The 19,307-nt window shown below is 48.8% G+C and overlaps 1 protein-coding gene across 2 annotated transcripts in view; it reads right to left on the bottom strand.

Annotated features, from left to right (window-relative positions):
• KAT6B (lysine acetyltransferase 6B) overlaps positions 1-19,307 on the bottom strand; it is a 517,655-nt gene that overhangs the window by 38,595 nt on the left and 459,753 nt on the right. For both annotated transcript variants that reach the window (XM_085608735.1, XM_085608736.1), the window contains exons 13-14: positions 4,959-5,190; positions 2,346-2,559 (exon numbers count right to left, since the gene is read on the bottom strand). In XM_085608735.1, the coding sequence (XP_085464861.1) occupies positions 2,346-2,559; positions 4,959-5,190 (446 nt within the window). The remainder of the gene's footprint in view (positions 1-2,345; positions 2,560-4,958; positions 5,191-19,307) is intronic.

Below are 19,307 nucleotides of genomic sequence, written 5' to 3'. Positions count from 1 at the left end.
GCGCGGGGCCGAGAGGCCCAAGGACTTAGCTGTAACCCTGGAGTCCTTAAAGCGCTCCAGCGCACTGTCCGCTTTGTCGCCAAAAAGGCGACTGCCATCGAAGGGCATGTCCATGAGGGTGCTCTGGACATCCCCGGAGAAACTCGTGGACCTCAGCCAGGCGTGGCGACGAATCGCCACCCACCGTGGTCGCCATTGTCCTGCCTAGCGAGTCAGTCGTGTCCAGTCCACATCGGATTGCACACCGTGCCGCATCCCGCCCCTCGGCAAGAGCCTGGGCGAGCCGTGTCCGGGCCTCCTCCGGACACTGGGTCAGCATGTCCTCCACCGTATCCCACAGGGAGTGGGAGTAACGGTCCAAAAGACACCGCAACCCCAAACTAAGGGAGGAGAAAAGTTTCTTTCCAAACTGTTCCAACCTTTTGGATTCCCGACCTGGGGGAGCGGACGGCAAGGAGGTCTGGGAGGTAGAGGTCTGGATAACCAGGCTCTCGGGTGTGGGGTGCAAAGACAAAAAACTGGGGGTCGCCCGGTGCAGGGTGGTGGCGCCGGGCTACGTTCCGGTCCACAGGAGGAACTGTGGAGGGCTTGGACCAGGTGCCCCTCAGAACGTCAGTCAGTGCTTCATTGAACTGTAGCAGAGGCTCCGAGGAGCTTGCTGGCGGTTGAAGCACTTCAGTGAGGAGATTAGTCCTCACGGCCACAGCAGGCAGCTCCAGCCAGAGGGCTTCGGCCGCCTTGCGCAGCACCACAGAAAACGTAGCACCTTTCTCCGAAGCCACGGACGGAGGAGAGATGAAGCCAGTGTCAGGGGAGGTATCAAGACCACTGGCATCCCCCAGTTCGTCTGCCCAGTCCCGAGATAACTGGCACTGCCGTGCCAGAGGGTCCTCAGACCCCTCCCAGTCGTCTCCGTCATCCGATTCCTGGTATACAGGTGAAAGGATCGGAGCCGGGCGGAAGATGAACCGGTCACCCATCGGCGTCTGATACAGCGCCGCTCCCACGCTGGGCTTGGACCGGGACTAAACCGGGGGAACGGTGTCGTCCGAAGGCGGCGCCGGGGGCAGCACCGGAGGGGTAGGCGCCGGCGGAGGGGTCGTATGGTCGACTCGTGCCGACCGGGATCCACGCCTGGATCCCGCGGGGGCCTGCGGCGTCGGGACCGGGGTCGGCGTCAGGGGCGCCGGCTTGCAAGGCCTCCCAGTCGAGCCTGCGGGACCCGAAGGCGCGCTGGCAGTCGTCGATGGCGGAGCCAGGCTCCTCATGGACACGAGGAAGTCTCTGATCTCCACCGGAGTCGCGTCAGACCCAGGGACCGGAGGGTATGGGGTCGGACGGGACTCCTGCGCTCCGACGGAGCCGTGCGGGTGGTGCCACCCGAACCCTAAGCCGAGTCGCGTGACCGGCGAGGGGAGCCAGAAGAGCGATGACGCCTCTTCCCTTCTTGCTGTGCTTCAACTTACCGGAGTGCGAAGACTTCTACCAACGAGCGGTGATGACTGCGGCTCGGTGACCGGTTCCTCAACCTCCTCCTCAACTGGGACCTTGAGCGGCGCGGAGCAGACTGCCGGATCTCGAGCAGCTTGCTCCCGCCTAGCCTTTGAGGTCAAGGCCCGGCAGTCAAGGCACGACTCGGCATCGTGGTCGGCCCCAAGGCAATAGAGGCACCGGCGGTGGTGATCCGTGACCGACATCAGTCGGTGACAGGCGTCACAAGGTTTGAAGCCAGGCATCCCTACCGGCACCAGAGTCGAGGTCAACTGGAAATGGAACCAAAAGAGTTAAAAAAAAAAAATTAAAAAAAAAAAAAAATTTAGTCAAAAAGTGACTAAAAGGGTATGCTCTTCCCGGATCGGCGCAGAAAAAAGAAGAACTGACGTCAGCGTGCGAGGGCGGCGTCTAAGTACTCCGACGACGCCATCCCGGCGTTCAGGACGCCGGAGGCGGAGCCGCAGACGACGCCTAGCGACGCGCAAGGGTATTGCGGATGAAAAAATCTTTCCGGATCCAGCCTGACGCCTGGGGTTATTCTAAGGTGAGGAATCTAACTAACGTGTTTCTTTCAGCTATCAGCGTTTCAAAGCATTGCCTGGAATTGGAGATGTATAATATTACACTTTAAAGACTGCACAAAGGAATGATGGTAAAGTGACTACGGCTCAGGACTTGAGACTCCTATGGGAACTTAACCTAAAGGCTACCTTGTTTTACAATGTGCAGTGTGTTTGGCAAGGGCCTCAGTGAGCTACAAAGAATACGTAGGTGGGTGCTCAGTGTATTTGCAATATGCGACTTGGTAAATGGTTAATGAGCTCCAAAGGGATTTTCTTCCCCTTCTTTACCTCTTTCTCAGTTTCTCGGTCCTCCTCATCCTCCTCGTCCTCCCCATCCTCTTCCTCATCGTCATCCTCGTCTTCCTCTTCTGAGACCGCACCATTGGAGACTACAATGGGGGTCCACCTCAAGCACTCTGGATCCACTTCATTCCTTCGAGGCCTTGCCTTGAGCTTCTCTATGTGGCTATTTATCAATTTCTCCCGCCTGATGATTACAAACCTGTAAGCAAGGAATAAAATGTCATGGTGGACTGAAAACGGGAAGCACTATCTAGGGAAAACACACAATATAGTCAGTGTAATTTCATGCCTTGAAAACCAGGGACTTTAAGAGCTTTTAAGGAGTTAATGTTTAGTCAAAATTATATTTTTTTACGTTCACGCCTCCGCCTCTACATTGTTGGAAGTTTTTTTTTTTTTTTTAACATGTTGAACACAAACTCATGCCAAGGTAAATGACAGCTCTTAAATGAGAAGTTCAAAATTTTGTAGGCACTTAGACACCTTCTAGGAACTTTTTCGCAACAATATAAAAGCACAAAGTAAAAATGAAGTAGGTATTGTGCCAAACACAAGCAGCAAAAATGGCTGAGAAGTAACGTTAAACCCATTTTATTTGACATATATCCATACATTCTCATTTTCAAGCACAATCTTCTCTGTTAATGCTGCTGTTACTACCCCAAGTCCGTCACTGGTCTTACTCGGTTCTGCAACAGATTCTCTATCGCCACCTCAACTTAAAGGCAATATTTGTCCCACAGGCCTGCCAACCGTTATATAAATCTGCTATTTTTATTTGGAGCTTGATTTAGAACTGGTCCTGTTTAATAGCCTGGTAAATAATATGTAGTAGAGTCCTGTTTAACGATAATTGTTTTCTCAGTCCCAAAAGTGGACGGACAGACGAGCAGTCAGTAGCTAAACATGGGACCTTCAGGTCACTTCTCATAAAACGAGAGCTCACTTTCAACAGTATTTTGCCCCGATTTCTGTATTAGTCTTCTAACAGGCAGTTTAGCCTGCTTCAAAGCACTTTAGTTTTTGCAGTTATAATTGGTGGGCACAGTCTCAACGTCCTTGGCATGTCCCCATCTTATCCAAGTGCAACTCCTTGTCTCTCTTTGAAGGCTTTTTTGAAAGAGACCTTGCACCACTGGGGCAAGTAGGCTTTTGCACTTTCCAATAGTTGAGAAGAGGCATCCAAAATTGGACAACTCTTGGGTTTCACCAACTGTTCATACAATAGTAAAAATAAAACTTTGCTCCAAGTTAAGTCTCTCGATGCACCCACCAATTCAAAGGCTCTCAATGTTGCCTTGATAGATGCTTTGTAAACTTTGAAGCACTTGATGGGATATGTTCTGGGAAGCATACACAAGTGGTCATCGAAAAGAGCTGATTAACAGGGGCACCCTAACTTTAAAAAAAAAAAAACAAGCACCCATGGTGTCATGCTGAGAGTTATGTGCTATAAAAGTACCAATAACATTACTACAAGACACATTACAACAAGCATTACAGCAAACATCAGTCTGCAATAATGCAATAGACAAATCGATACAGCATGTATTCGCAATGAGTGGCCCGAGGTGCACCAATAATTAATGCAAAGCACAAAGATATATCAATTATCTACGGGTATGCAAGATGCCTACTGAAGGAGGATGAAGATAGCAAGGGGTTCCAATATACAAAGAAAAAGCAACTAGATACCTGTTAAACCATCTTAATGAGGGGTCAGCACTGCTTGAGTGCCGCATGCGGGCACTTAACGCAAGTAATTTAAAAGTATCAGGCGAGGTATGAAGCAGAAAAGCGCATACAGGAGTGCCACGCAGTGCAAAACTAAAGAAAGGGGCTTAAAGAGAAAGCTAGTAATGTCAAAATAATACCAACTATAAAGCGCTACGGCCGGTCCTGAAGTGGGGAGGGGACAGGGGAGAGAGCATCTTTTAAAGCTAAAGCGCAGTGTGTGTGATCGGGCGTCGCGCTGTCAGGAAAACAAAGCAGGTTGGGGAGAGCCTGTCATGCATGCAACAGCAGGTAGAAGAGCGACATTTAGGAAAAAATAGTGCTCAAAAACTGTAAATAAAACATACTGAATAACCAGACATCTAACAGGGGCAGTCCTTCTAGGAGGTTACAACAGGAGCAAAGGCGGTGCTAAGGAGGAACTAATAAATAAATGAACCAATGAAAAGACACCATTTCCAAAATACAGTCAAAGGAGTCAATAAAACACATGGGCGGGCAATGGGCAGAGCTTACTGCCCATATTCTGGACACAGCATGTCTCGAAGAGACAGCGCAAGCGCTGCCTAGGCGAGACCTAAAAAAGCGGAGACCCAACTAGCAACAGAAAATCAACTGAATGACGCCGAATTAAATTGAAAGTTATGTAGGAGTTCAATGGCATGCTAATAGCCAACAAGTTCATTGGCCACATGCAACCAACGAGAGTGATTCATGGAGCTAAAAAGTAAGCATGCAGTATGTATATCTTGGAAGAGGACCTTCTCTTATTCTAATCAAAGTAAAAAAAAGTTATGTCACAGGTACAATATAGAAAAATAAACCAACGGAAAAACAAATAGATTTATTAGAATTACTACTAACCGGTCCATTCGCTTGCTGATCATGGCTAGCTGCTGCAGGGTTGTGGCAATGTCGTGAGGACACATTCCTGTTGCTCGGCTTAGGCCTTTAATACTTAGTTGCTTTTCTCGGTGATAGGAAAGGTATTCCAACACAACACTTTTCCAATACGCCAAGTAAGAAAGGCGGCCCAGGTCAGAGAGAGGCTTTTCAGGTGATCCAGCCTGGCCCTCTCTTCGGGAAAGCAAATAGCCTGGTTAAGAAAGAAAAACATCTCCATGAACATACTAAATGAACCAAATAACAGACATGCATTAGTGCAGTATAATTTAACAAGAATCAGACACCTAGAACAAGCAGTGCAATGCCAGCGTTAAAGAGATTATATTTTGAAAAAGGATCATTAGTGCTGCTGCACTTTCATTAGCAGATTTTCACTGGACTGGTATAAGGACATTTGGGCAGATGTACTTCTAAAGAGGTCCATTGTAGCCCAGTTAAAGAAAACTACATGCATTTTTATTGCAGAATGTTTAACGCATTAGCTTGCCAAGATGGCTGCCAACTTGTGCACCTTGACACAAGAGTAGGTATAATACAGATAGCTTCACGGTCTTTATGCACTTTTGGATCAAATTAGAATGGCTGCAAGTAGCATGTGAAGGGGCAGGAGAGAATAAGGCAGTGCATATCGTGAGACAAGGGGGCCTGCAGTATGCAGCAAAGGTATTACACTTCGGAGGTGGGTATTTAATCACCTGGAGGAAATGAAATTGAACAAATGCAGCATACTTGAAGCCAGTCTAGTATTAAAGCTACAGTGCTGACAATCACTCTAATAACATGCATCAATTAAAACAGCTCAACAGGTGATACAGTTAACAAGCCTCAGTGCATTTGAAATATGAACACTCATGAAATAATGGAAAACTCTAAGTGCGCCCCATAGTAGGTATAAAAGTTAACCTGCGATACACTTCTGGGTACTCTCGGCCAATGGATAGAAAATACAGGAATTGATGTACTGTATTAGTGCACTGCCCTGCTGCTCTAAGTACGAGTATGAGTGTGTGTGTGTGTGTGTGTGTTGATTTTCTTTCTAGTGGATACGTCATATCGTATAGTTTACCTGTCGGTGTAGTTTTGCAGCTTGAAGACTTTCTGGATTCACTATGCTGTGCATTATTCCACCATCTAGTGGTTGGGTCCGGAATTGCAGTCTTTTTTTTCGTGGCACAGGTGGGCGTCGACATACCACTATTTGGTGTCCTTCGTGACGTTGACTCGCTTCCTCCGGCGCACCCACCTTTGGTCGCCATCTTCGGATTTTTTTTTCTTGTGTTACTCTTCCTCTTCTTTTAACTTTTAAAGTCTTATTCCTGTTTTAATCCTCTTCCTCCTGTCTCATCTTTCTGGCGGAGGAGGGTGGGATCCCTAGTGAATCCAGAAAGTCTTCAAGCTGCAAAACTACACCGACAGGCAAGAAATCATACGTTTTGCAGCGTGAATCTTTCTGGATTCACTATGCTGTGCATAGACTTTGTAGCGGTTTGTTATTGTGGTGGCTGGGAGGAAGATGAGCTCTGGTTACTGAATATGTGTTGTAAGACTTTCTGTCCCACTTGCGCTTCCTTGTTCATTTGAATATTTACACAGTAGTGCTTAGTGTACGGGTGCACTGAAGACCATGTTGCGGCTTGGAAAACGTCTTGAATAGGCGTGTTTGCTAGAAACGCAATTGTTGCTCCTTTCTTCATTGAGTGAGCATGAACTGCTCCTTGTAACTGTTGTCCTGCTTGTTTGTGGCAGAGTTGTATGGTTTGTGCAATCCACCGTGCAATGGTATTTCGATGGTCTGGTTGTCTGGATGCGAAGTGTTGGCATTTTGCATTTTGGTGTGTTGCAAATAGGTCTATTTGCGGTGTACCCCATTTCCGGAATAGTTCTCTATTTCCTGTTGGTTGAGCACCCATTCGTGGGATGCGGACGTCTGCCTGCTGAGTGTGCTTCCACATTGTCCTTCCCTGGGAGATGTATTGCTAGTAGGTCTATTCTTAGTGGAATGGCCCATGTCCATATTTCCTGTGCTATCCCCGAGTTTGTTCATGTGCGCGCCCCACACCAGCTGGGAGGCGTCTGTTATGATGGTCACTGTTGGGAGTTGGCTGTGTGAATGGTTTCCCCTGTGATATGTTTTCCTTGTTCCACCATGCTATTTCCGGATGCACTGCGTGTGTGACAACCACTAGATCTTCCCAACTCCCTGTTGCCTGTGACCATTACTGCTGTATCCATTTCTGGAACGGTCTCACGTGGAGGCGAATATTTGGGACCAGGTGTATGCATGACGCCATCGTTTCCATTAGCTTGCTCACTGTTCTCACTGTCCGAGCTTGCCCCCTGCGGTCAAGACGTCTCTCCTTCAGTATTGCCAAAGTTCTTTGTACTGGGGAACACCTTGCCCTGTATGGTGTTTATCTCTGCCCCTAAGAATAGCTTCACCTGTTCCGGTTCTATTGAAGACTTTCCACAAGGGATTGAAAAACAGAGTTTGATTAGTGTTTGCATCGCCTGCTGGATGTGTTTGCATTGGCTGCAAGAGCTTGCTTTTACGAGCCAGTCGCCGGGGTAGGGGTATACGTGTATTCCTTGCCTCCTTAGGTGCGCTACTACTGCTGCTAGGCATTTTGGAAACACCCTTGGTGCGGATTTGAGTCCGAATGCTAGTACTGTGAACTGGTAGTGAGTTTGGTTGATAACAAACCTTAGTAGGCATTTGTTTTTTGTTGATGGGGATGTGTAAGTACGCTTCCTTTAAGTCTATAGTTGCCATGTAATCCCCCTCCTGTACTTGGGGTATTACTTCTTGCAGAGATGTAATTTTGAATCTTTGTGTCCTCATGAACTTGTTTAAGAACCTTAGATCTAGAATAGGTCTTAGTGTTTCGTCCACGTTTGGTACGAGGAAGTATGTGGAGTAGACCCCTTGTTCCTCTCCTTGTACGGCACCATTTCTATTGCCTCCTTGCGGAGCAGTTCCTGCGCTTCTAGTAGCAAGAGCGAAAGTTCCTTTGCTGAGTGCACCTAGTTTTTTGGTCTCTTGTTTGGAGGTTGTTTTTCTAGCTCTATATAGTAGCCGTATTGTATGATGTTTAGTATCCATTTGTCCGTTGCGACCGTCCTCCATTCCTGGAGGAAGTCCCTCATTCTGCCTCCTCCTGGAGTTATATGTTCGATGAACTGTCTGTTTTGTAAAATCAGGTTTTTATTTTGTCTTCCGTTTTGATGCCCCCTAGAGGTGTGGTTAGGGTGGGCGTTTGCCTTAAGGCGAAGTCACTTGGAGTTGGGTTGTTGCCCTACTCTCCGCGCCTGTCCTCAACCGTTTTAGCGCCCTCGAAAGGACTGGCCAGTACTGCTGCGGTTGTCCCTGTTGCTGCTGTCCCTGGCCGTTTCCTTGATAACCTTGTTGGAAGGTTTGGTGCGATGTACTAGGTAGGTTGCCTCCCCAACCATTAGGCCTTCTTGAGGGTGTACCCCTTCTCATCCCTCTAAACTGCAGTGCTCCCATGGACCTTGCTGTCTCGTTCTTCTTGAGCTGAGTTAACTTGTCAACTGGCGTTCCAAAAAGTTGCTCTCCGTTGAAGGGTGTGTTCAGGATGTTGTTCTGTACCTTCGGCTTGAAGCCTGAAATCCGAAGCCATGCGTGCCTTCTTTCTGTCACCCCAATCATCATTTGCCTGCTAGACATCTCCGCAGCATCCAAGGCCGACTTCAAACATGTGTTAGCCATGTTTTCCCTTCCTCTACCAGGTGGGCTGCCCTTTGCTGGTGCTGTTATGGTAGATGTTTCAGGAGAGGCCAAAGTCTCAGAGTGATGCAGGTGACCCCTGCTACCCCTGCTGCCCCTGCATAGTGTAGTTCGCCCTTCTCGGCCTATCTCTTACTCGGAGTGTCTTGGGTGTGAACATAGAGCACACGTTGCAGTCCTCGCTGTTGTGGTCGAGCGGCAGGCAGAGGTTGCAGACTGGATGCTGGCCCTTCTGGGCGCATTTGTGGTGGCAATTGGTGCAAAACTTGAAAGTGTTTTTTCCATCCCCGCGCTCAGGGAGCCCCTTGTGTGCATTTTCCGTTGAGCGTCGAGATGTCAGGTGAAAACCTTCTCCTTCGTCGTCCCGGTTACCTGACCTGTAGTCAGGGTTGAAATCTGTGATTTTCGTCTATTCTCTGCTATTTGTCGATTCGCTCTCCAAATCTCTGGAACTCTTCGGTAACGATCCAGACCCAATGACGGAAACAAGAATCTGAAGATGGCAACCAAAGGTGAGAGCTTCCGGAGGAAGCGTGTCGATGTCACGAAGGACACCAAATGGTGGTGAATCTGAAGATGGCAACCAAAGGTGGGAGCTTCCGGAGGAAGCGTGTCGATGTCACGAAGGACACCAAATGGTGGTATGTCGACGCCCACCTGGGCCATGAAAATAAAAAAATAAAAAGAGAAGACAGACAACAATTCCGGACCCAACCACTAGATGGCGGAAAAATGCACAGCATAGTGAATCCAGAAAGATTCATGCTGCAAAACTGCAGATTACTCACTTTTTCACATTTCAATATACATGAACCTGGTTTAGAAACTTTCCCCATAGCTCTTACACGCAGTAGGGGGCACTGGCTGCACATCAATACCAAAAACAATGACACTGAAGTCACTGGAGCCCTAGACCCCCCCCCCCACCCCCCCCGAACACAGACATCAGTTTCCCCATCTATTTTTTCTGCGCTAACGAGGCAGAAGAACGAGGACTACATAAATTCCGTAGAGCTGCCGTGCAACAATTTTTAACTTCATTAACATAACTGTTCTTCAAGACTGGGAATAGGACAGAATCGGTAAGGAGTCTAAAGGTATGAAAAGTATCCACCAGAAAGATTATCAAAGTAACTTTCTTTTGATGAATACTTGCTCACCTTTTAAAAGGATTACAAGGAGCACACCATCTCGATGAGGGACCTGAAGAGGAGATGGTCAGACAAGCAAGTCCTGGAGGACAAAATGGCAGTCTCAATGTACTGCAGAGTCAAAGCAGTAGTGCTTAGCTAATGCACAACGATGCACATGCTGCTGCTCCTCTGCAGATTACAGCGATTGGAGCTCCCCTTGCTAATACAGTGGTAGGAGGGCTTAGCAGTGGTGTAATAGGCCCTTATGCCCCAGGTAGTTCTTTATGTGCTTTGGCATAACACATCATAATACAAAAGATGATCAACTTTAAAAATGTTCACTTTTGGACAGCCTTTCCCATACTCCTGTTTTTGTATCCTAAGAAGAGTTGGTCATCAAAAAGAAACCCTTGGTGCACTCGATATAAAAATGTACTGCCCTTTTTGGATCCAGCCTGTTTAGCATCTCCTCCTCCTTGGTGTGGTGTGGAGGGAGGTAAAAGGACAGGCAGATGGAATGGGGTTACTAACTTAATAGGAAGACCGCTCTGGTTCGAAGGACCAACTTATCAGAGGATAAAAATAGGGAAAAGGCCAGTAAATGCTCAGAGGTTGCAACTCGCTGACGCTTTTCGCCTAAGTAATGGCAACTGCAAAAACAGTTCTGAATGTAAACAGCCTTAACTCGCAACTATGAAGTGGATGGAATGAAGATTCCCCCCCCCCCCCCTCGAAAATGTTGAAACCCAATTTAAAGTCCCACTGCAGTATAACAAAGGGAATACGGGGGAAAGATTTGACAGATGGGGGGGGGGGGGGCACATGGAGAGATGAAGCAGGTCTGAGTACTGCATTCTTCACAACCAATCCAGGTCAATGAGGATGACTTGGATCTAATCTCTGGGAAATCGCCTCAGAAACAGAGGAATCAAGGATATGGGAGGAAAAAAAACTGTAGGGCAGAGATCTTCAATCTGTGGGGCGCGACCCACAGGGGGTCCCTGGAGTCATGGAAAGGGGGTCACACATTTCCAGACCTCACTTCTGCCTGAAATCCAAAATGTGCTTTTCCTTTTGGAAAAAGAGAACGGTCCGGGAGCTTCATTCTGAAAATTCTTCTGCTAAAGTTAATTGCTGAAGTTAATTGAGTATCCTGTGCTGTGAAAAAAAGAGGCCTGGCAGACAGGTAAAACAATCCTTCACACCAGGATGCCTGCTTGGCTGAATGAAATGCAAATGCAGCTATGAGTTAAAATGCAAACGTAAAGGGTGCTTGGGAGCGGTAATCACGCCAAGCTTTGTGATTGCAAAGATTTTTTTTTTCAGCTGTAGTAGGAAGAGTTAATACCTGGGATGTGAAGTCATGCTTTCAATTGTAAGGAATATGCTACTTACCAGTATGCATCTGTTCTTGGCATGTAGAGCTGCAGAGTTGTACACTTAGCATAGGTCGCCATCTGGTGTTGGGCCCGGATGTTTGCAGTTTGTTTTTCTTCTTGGACAGTCTTTGGAAGTCACGAGTTTGGTGACTCCTCCTTCGGTCCGTACTGCGCATGGGCTTCGGCTCCATCCTCAGATTGTTTTTCGCCAACAGGGAAATGATGGAGCGTAGTAATAACAGTGAGAAACCCATGTGTTGTATCTAAATAAGATGTACTGGAACGGATACAGGTAGCCGGGGAGGCGGGTGGGCGTGTACAACTCTGCAGCTCTACCCAAGAACAGATGCATACTGGTAAGTAGCATATTCCGTTCGAGGCATATGAGCTGCAGATTGTACACTTAGCATAGATTATATAGCAGTACCCAACCTTAGCGGCGACCACCGGTATCCGTTGCAGCTGTTTGAAAAAGTGTCTTTAGTACAGCCTGGCCCACCCTAGCTTGCTGCTTGGAATGCACATCTACACAGTAGTGTTTTGTGAAGGTGTGCGGTGTAGACCATGTGGCTGCCTTGCAGATGTCATCTAAGGGTATATTCCCTAGAAAAGCCATAGAAGCCCCTAACTTTCTTGTAGAGTGGGCTTTAGGGGGAACAGATAATGTTCTCTTTGCCTTTTGATAGCAAATTTGTATGCATTTTACAATCCACCTAGCTATCCCTGATTTTGAAATGGGGTTGCCTTTATGTGGTGGAGAGAAGGAAACGAACAATTGTTTAGTCTTCCTGAAGGGTTGCGTTCTTTGTATGTAGTATAGTAACGCCCTTTTTACATCAAGTGTGTGTAAGGCCCTTTCTGCAACAGATTGGGGTTGCGAGAAGAAGACAGGTAATTCCACTGATTGATTGAGGTGGAAGGGGGAAATGACTTTGGGCAGAAACTTCGGATTTGTGCGAAGTATGACCTTGCTGTGATGCATTTGTATGTAGGGTTCCTGTATGGTGAACGCTTGTATTTCACCAACCCTTCTAAGGGAAGTGATAGCTACAAGGAAAGCTGTTTTCCAGGTGAGAAACTGTAGCTCACATTTGTGCATTGGTTCGAAGGGCGGACCCATTAGTCGTGTAAGAACTAAATTTAGATTCCATACAGGGGAAGGTGGTGCCCTGGGAGGAATTACTCGTTTAAGGCCTTCCATGAAGGCTTTAATAGCGGGCACTCTGAAGAGTGATAAATGCTGCCTGTTTTGTAGATAAGCAGCGATCGCTGCTAGGTGTAGGCGTATGGATGAATATGCCAGGTTACACCTGTGAAGATGGAGCAGATAGCATATGATGTGCTGTATGGATGCATCTAGAGGGTTGATTGTATTGTTACGGCAGTAAATTACAAATCTTTTCCACTTTGCGGCATAGCATGCTCTAGTGGTAGGACGTCTGGCTTCCATGATGATGTTCATACAATCAGGGGGAAGGTTAAGGTATCCGAATTCTAGGATTTCAGGAGCCAGATCGCCAGGTTGAGCTGAGCTGGGTCCGGGTGCCTGATTTCTCCATGGTTCTGGGTTAGGAGGCATGGGGATAGATGCAGTTTTTGATGTGGTACCACTGACAGTTGTAGTAGCGTGGTGTACCACGGCTGCCTGGCCCACGTCGGAGCTACCAGAATGAGTGTGAGGGAGTGCTGTTGTAGCTTCCTGACCACTAATGGAATTAGTGGGAGAGGTGGAAAGGCGTATGCAAATCTGCCTGACCAGTTCATCCATATCGCATTGCCCTTGGACAATGGGTGTGGGTATCTGGCGGCGAAGCTTGGGCATTTTTTGTTTTCGTGGGTGGCGAAGAGGTCTATCTGAGGATGCCCCCACTGTTGGAAGAATGGGTGAAGAACTTGTGGATGCAGTTCCCATTCGTGTATTTGTTGCGTTTGTCTGCTGAGCAGATCTGCCATGGTGTTTTGTACGCCTGGAACGTACTGTGCCAGGAGAAAGATGTTTTGAGGAATTGCCCATCTCCATATGCTCTGGGCTAAGCGGGAGAGCTGGGGAGAGTGTGTCCCCCCCTGTTTTTGGATATAATACATTGCAGTCATATTGTCTGTGCGAATGAGGACTGCTTTGCCCGAAATCTGTTTTTGGAAAGATTTTAGGGCTAGAAAGATCGCCAAGAGCTCCAGATGGTTGATGTGGAGCGATTTTTGCTGTGGCGTCCATAGACCTTGCATGGTGAGGTGTAGAAGGTGCGCTCCCCAGCCGGAGAGCGATGCGTCCGCTGTTAGAGTCACTTGAGGAACCGGGTCCAGGAACGGCCGCCCTTTGGAAAGGTTTGTGGTGTTCCACCACTGCAGAGAGTGATGTGTGCGGCCGTCCACCAACACCAGATCCGTCAGCTGACCCTGGGCCTGGTTCCACTGTTGTGCTAGGCACTCTTGAAGTGGACGCATGTGGAGTCTTGCATGGGGCACTATGAAAATGCAAGACGCCATCATTCCTATGAGCTTCATAAACACTCTTGCTGGAAGAGAGTGCTGAGGAAGGAATGTTTTGCGTAAGGCTTGAATGCTTGTGATTCTGGCTGAGTTTGGATAGGCAATACCCTTGGAGGTGTCTATAGTGGCCCCGAGGTATTGCTTTGTGTGAGATGGTATGAGGTGGGACTTTTGGTAGTTCACCGTGAAGCCTAGCTGGTGGAGCAGTTGGATGGTGCTGTTTGTATGCTGCACACATTGGTGGTAGGACGCGGCTTTTATCAGCCAGTCGTCTAGGTAAGGGAAGACGTGAATATGTTGACGTCTGAGGTGTGCTGCTACTACTGCTAGGCATTTGGTAAACACCCGTGGTGCGGTGGTGACCCCGAAGGGGAGAACCGTGAATTGGTAATGTTGCCCGTCCACCACGAACCTGAGGTATTTCCTGTGAGAGGGGTGTATTGGAATGTGAAAGTATGCGTCTTTCAGATCCAAGGTTGTGAGAAAGTCTCCCTGGCAGAGGAGTGGGAGGACTTGTTGTAGAGTGACCATGTGAAAATGGTCTAAGTGTATGTAGGCATTTAGAGGCCGGAGGTCCAGAATGGGTCTGAGGGTCTCGTCTCTCTTTGGTATTAAGAAATATAGAGAGTAGACCCCTAGATTTCGTTGGTTGACGGGGACCTGCTCTATAGCATGTTTTGCAGGAGTGAAAGTACCTCTTGTTTGAGCAGTGTGGAATGTTCTTGAGACATTGGACGGTGCCTTGGTGGGATATTGGGTGGGGTAGATGTTAGCTCTAGACAGTACCCTGACCGAATAATTTGGGTCACCCATTTGTCCGATGTTATGGACTCCCATACGTGGATAAAGTTTTGTAGTCTGCCCCCGACCGGAGTGGAATGGTCTGGGGGGAGCGGAGGGGAGTCATTGTGCGGGGGGGGTGGCAGAACGGGTGTTGTTGGTTTTGCCCCTGCCCTTATTGTTGTTACCCCTGTAACCACCTCTCTGATTGCCCTTTGAAAAGGTATTTTGAGGAGGGGACTTGTAGGAGGAAGAGGCGTTATCGGTGGAGGAGCCTCTACCTGTGCCACGAAAGGACGAGCGTCGAAAGGAACGTTTGGAGGCTTGTGTTTGGAGTGCCCCCATAGACTTTGCTGTGTCTGTGTCTTTCTTCATCTTTTCGAGCGCTTCGTCTACCTTTGGCCCAAAGAGTGTTTCCTGGTCAAAGGGGTGATTGAGTATGGATGCCTGGACTTCAGGTTTGAACCCTGAGATCCTGAGCCAGGCGTGGCGACGAAGCAGGACACTGGTATTTATGGCCCTAGAAGCAGTGTCAGCTGCGTCGAGGGCACACTTAATGGAGGTGTTTGTGATTAGTTTACCCTCCTGTATGAGGTCATGAGCCTTGTGCTTGTATTTTTCTGGAAGGTGCTGCATAAGAGCCTCTAGTTCGTCATAGTGTGCGCTATCATATCGCGCAAGCAGTGCTTGTGTGTTTGCAATGCGCCACATGTTTGCAGCTTGGGAGGCGGTGCGTTTACCAGACGCGTCCAGAAGTTTAGATTCTTTGTCTGGCGGTGGGGCATCTCCTGAGGATTGGGAGTTAGCCCGCTTTCTAGCTGTGGAGACAACTAGGGAATCTAGGGGAGCAGGGCCCTTGATGTAAGCAGGGTCTGTGGGTGCCGCCTTGTACTTCTTCTCTATTCTAGGGTTCAGTACTCTGGCTCTGACAGGGTCTTTGAACACCTCTGTAGCGTGCTTGGTGACACCCTTAAGCATGGGTAAAATGGAAGTAGATTTGTCTTGTATATCAAATGTATCCAGTAGGAAGTCTTCTTCTACTGGTTCACTGTGCATGTCCACCCCATGGTAGTGTGCTGCTCTCTGCACTAAATGATGAAACCCTAAGGAGTCCTCTGGAGGAGACGGCCTTGATGGGTATAGGTCGTCCTGAGGTACATTGGGTATATCAGGGTTATTGTAATCCTCCCATGGATCTGGGGTCCCTGGTGGAGTGGGATCCATTGGGGGGTCCGCCGGGTAATTGTCCGGATCCCCATCATCTGGATCTGGGGATGGGGCCGGATCGTAGTGAGGTAAAGGTGGCGGAGACCTGTGAGGTGGAGGCGGTGGAGGAGGTGTGGGTAGGGGAGGCGGTGGTGGGGAGGGCACTCTGAGGGGAGAAGTAGCAGAGTCCTTCCTTTTGGGTGGAGGAGGAGGAGCCGGAGCATCAAGGCGTCTTTTCTTGGTAGTTAAAGTCAAAAGCCCAGTCTTTGGATCTTTGGACAAAGTCTTTTGTAAAGGGTCTGGTGTAAACAGAGCCAACGGTGTCGAGTCGTCTGTCGGCACCGGTGATTTCGGAACCGGGGGTTTCGATGGTCTGTGTGCGCCATGCTTTTTTGAGGTCTCCGGGTGTTTCGGCGTCGAATGATGTTTCGGCGCCGGAGCGTCGGTGTCGAGCTGGATTTTGCAGTCTTCGGTGCCGGATGCTGTTTTTCGGCACCGGGTGTTGGCTGGCTCGATCCCGAGCTGCCATGAGACTTTGGGTGCTTCGACACCGGGCCCGAAGGTGGGGTGATCGAAGTTTTGGTTTTGGTTTTGCCCAGGCCGGCAGGCGAGGGAGTAACCTGAGTCTCTTTGGTTTTCGGCGCGGGGGTGGGAGGGGGCATAGTACTCACGGCCCGCTGCGCTGGTGTAACGTCCTCCACGTCGGAGTCGTCGGCCTCGGAAGCGCTGACGACGTCTTCCTCCTGCTCGGTGTGTGTTTGCCCCGAAGCTTCGGCGTCGTCTCCGAAGATGTCCGGTGGAGCTGCCGAGGATGAGTGCGCCATGGTGCGTCGAGCTCTTCGATCTCGGATGGTCTTCTTCGATCGAAAAGACTTGCAGGCGGGGCAGTCTCTAGCCTCGTGTTCCGGAGAGAGGCAAAGGTTACACACCTGATGGAGGTCGGTGTGGGGAAATTTAGACCCACATTTTGGGCACTTTTTGAACGGAGTCCTTTCCATCGGCCGGGACCGGAGTCGCGGAGGGCCCGAAGGCCGGTGTCGATGTACGGGATGGAGAAAAGTGCCGCTTCGAGAGATGAAGATGATGAAGGAACTCGAAGAATCGAGGATTTTCCGTCGAGGCTGGAACCGTAGAAGTTCGAAGCCGGAGCACGAAGTATCACATCCGAGCCCGATGGCGGAAAAAAACAATCTGAGGATGGAGCCGAAGCCCATGCGCAGTACGGACCGAAGGAGGAGTCACCAAACTCGTGACTTCCAAAGACTGTCCAAGAAGAAAAACAAACTGCAAACATCCGGGCCCAACACCAGATGGCGACCTATGCTAAGTGTACAATCTGCAGCTCATATGCCTCGAACCTGTATTTACACAGTGTTTAGTACCCCTAAGGAAGGTTGAAGGGACAGTTATGCAAAAAACAAAAATGCATCACTTATGTACTGGTATTACTAAAACCTACATTTTGGAAGCTCCATTTTATCCAAAAATATTATTTAAAAAATGACATACGCAGAACAAAATATTTTGGGGCCGCTGGAGCATCACTTTATAAAGCTCCTGCAGCGCAAGCGTCTCAATTATATCTATGTGGCACCGCAAAGTCACCCAGCGTGTCTTTGCATGGCCTCATAGATATGGAGTAAGACAAAGTAGTGCAAGTTGCTGCGTTGCCTTACTCTGTGTCAAGTAGGTGTACCATGGGCATTGAGGTGGGTGTTCCCACGCAACGCCAATGGATTTTGACAATGCCCCAGATTTACAAAACCATGTAAACCTGGGGCAGCGCCAAAACCTTACGCCTCCACACAGCAGGCACAATGGGGAGAAATGTTTTCATTTCTCCTCATTATTTCCACTTTCCATGTGTGCTGCATTCTTCAACACACACAGAAAGAGGAAAGCCCCTCTCTGGATTGTTTCTTTGCAGGAAGGTGCCCCTTTCTGCACAAAAACAATCCTGCCTATGTTGGCACAAGGCAGCAATTTGTGTGCCAACGCAGGGGGAAAGGGCAAGAATGTACCATATTTAATAATAAGGTGCATTCCTGCCCTTTCACATTGGCATAGGGCAGCGCAGCAAGAAGACTTGCGGCGCTGCCCTACACCAATTCCTCATAAATGAGGCCCTTTGTTTTTAGCCTCACCTTTGACAACGCCCCCACGATCACCGACCTTTGCTATGCTAAACACTGTTTAATATTTTCCCACACTAAAAATAATTTGTTGTGGGAATTGGGGGCGTTTATGGTTATTGATAGTTGTCAATGATGAGGAGTGTCAAGTTCTAGAAATTGTCAGGCTGGGGTCCTTACGCCGAAAAGATTTGGACAGGGGGCCTCGGCATTAAAAAGTTTGAAGACCTCTGCTGTAGGGGAAAATTCTACTTCAATCAAAGCGCGTCCCTCAAGGCTCTCTGCAATGGTTCCTGTAGAGCACTGAATTGGGCAATGCGTATTGCTGTAAGTGGCAAACTTGTCTTCCTGATGGGTACCTCAGTGAGCAAAGTTGCATTAGACCACCTCCTCCACATGTGGTCGGCACGATGACGCCTACCGAGGCCGTCATCTCTGGTGTTGAGTGCCTGCCAGCTGGTCCGCTACTAGCCAAACTCCATGCCGGTGTACCCAAGACTAGAATGTCAGCGCTACTTGACAGAGGAGCAGAGACCCCCATTCTTCCTCGCTTGTTGACTTAACACATCATGGCTGTATTGTCTATCAAAATCTAGATGGACCACATGTAATGGGAAGGGGGGGGGCGTAAGCCTTGAGCACCAACTTAATCAGCCTCATTTCAAGCAAATGGATGTGCACAGTTTGCTCTCCTGGAGATCAGAGGCCACTGATCTCCAGTTGCTCCAAATGGGCACCCTTCCCTAGGATGGAGGATATGGTTACCTGATGAGCCACCAACCCAGGTCCATCCAGATCTGAGGGGAGAGAGGATTCTGAGAGGACCGGGGAAGACAATTGGGAAACCAATGCGCCAGGATGTGAGCCATCAGCTTGTGCAAATGAAAACGAGCCCTGGGAACCAGACACTTGCCACCAGATCCCCCTGAACCTGGAGCCAATGTGCCGCCACCTGGGTAGGCCGGGCCATAAGACCCAGAATGGGGGCCCGGATCTTTGCCACTCATCTGGCAACGTGACCATGCCTAAATCTGTACAAAACCTTGCCCGAATATAATGATGGTATTGGGCCAGGACAAGGAAGGACTTTTCCAGATTGATAAGAAAACGGTGCCCCTGCAAAATGTCCAGCACCACCCGTGTGTGTTTAAGAGCCAATAGTCTTGTGGGAGCGCGAACCAACCAATTGTCCAGGTAAGGATGAAGGAAGATCCCCTGACGGTGAGCCAACACCACAAAAGTGGCCAACAGCTTCATGAAGACCCTCGGGCGGACTTCAGACAGAACGGCAATACAGCGAACTGAAAGTGGTTGTCCCCCATTGCAAATCGTTGAAACCTCTGATGACCCAGTCCCATGGGAACATGCAGGTAAGCGTCTTGGAGATCGATGGAAGTCAGTCTCTGATGCTGACCTAGGGAATTATGGACTGTAAGGTCACC

Source organism: Triturus cristatus, chromosome 1_2 (genome assembly GCF_964204655.1).
Source record: "Triturus cristatus chromosome 1_2, aTriCri1.1, whole genome shotgun sequence".
Lineage (NCBI taxonomy): Eukaryota > Metazoa > Chordata > Amphibia > Caudata > Salamandridae > Triturus > Triturus cristatus.
The sequence above is the reverse complement of the archived record's forward strand: the minus strand, read 5'-3'. Positions and strand labels throughout refer to the sequence as shown.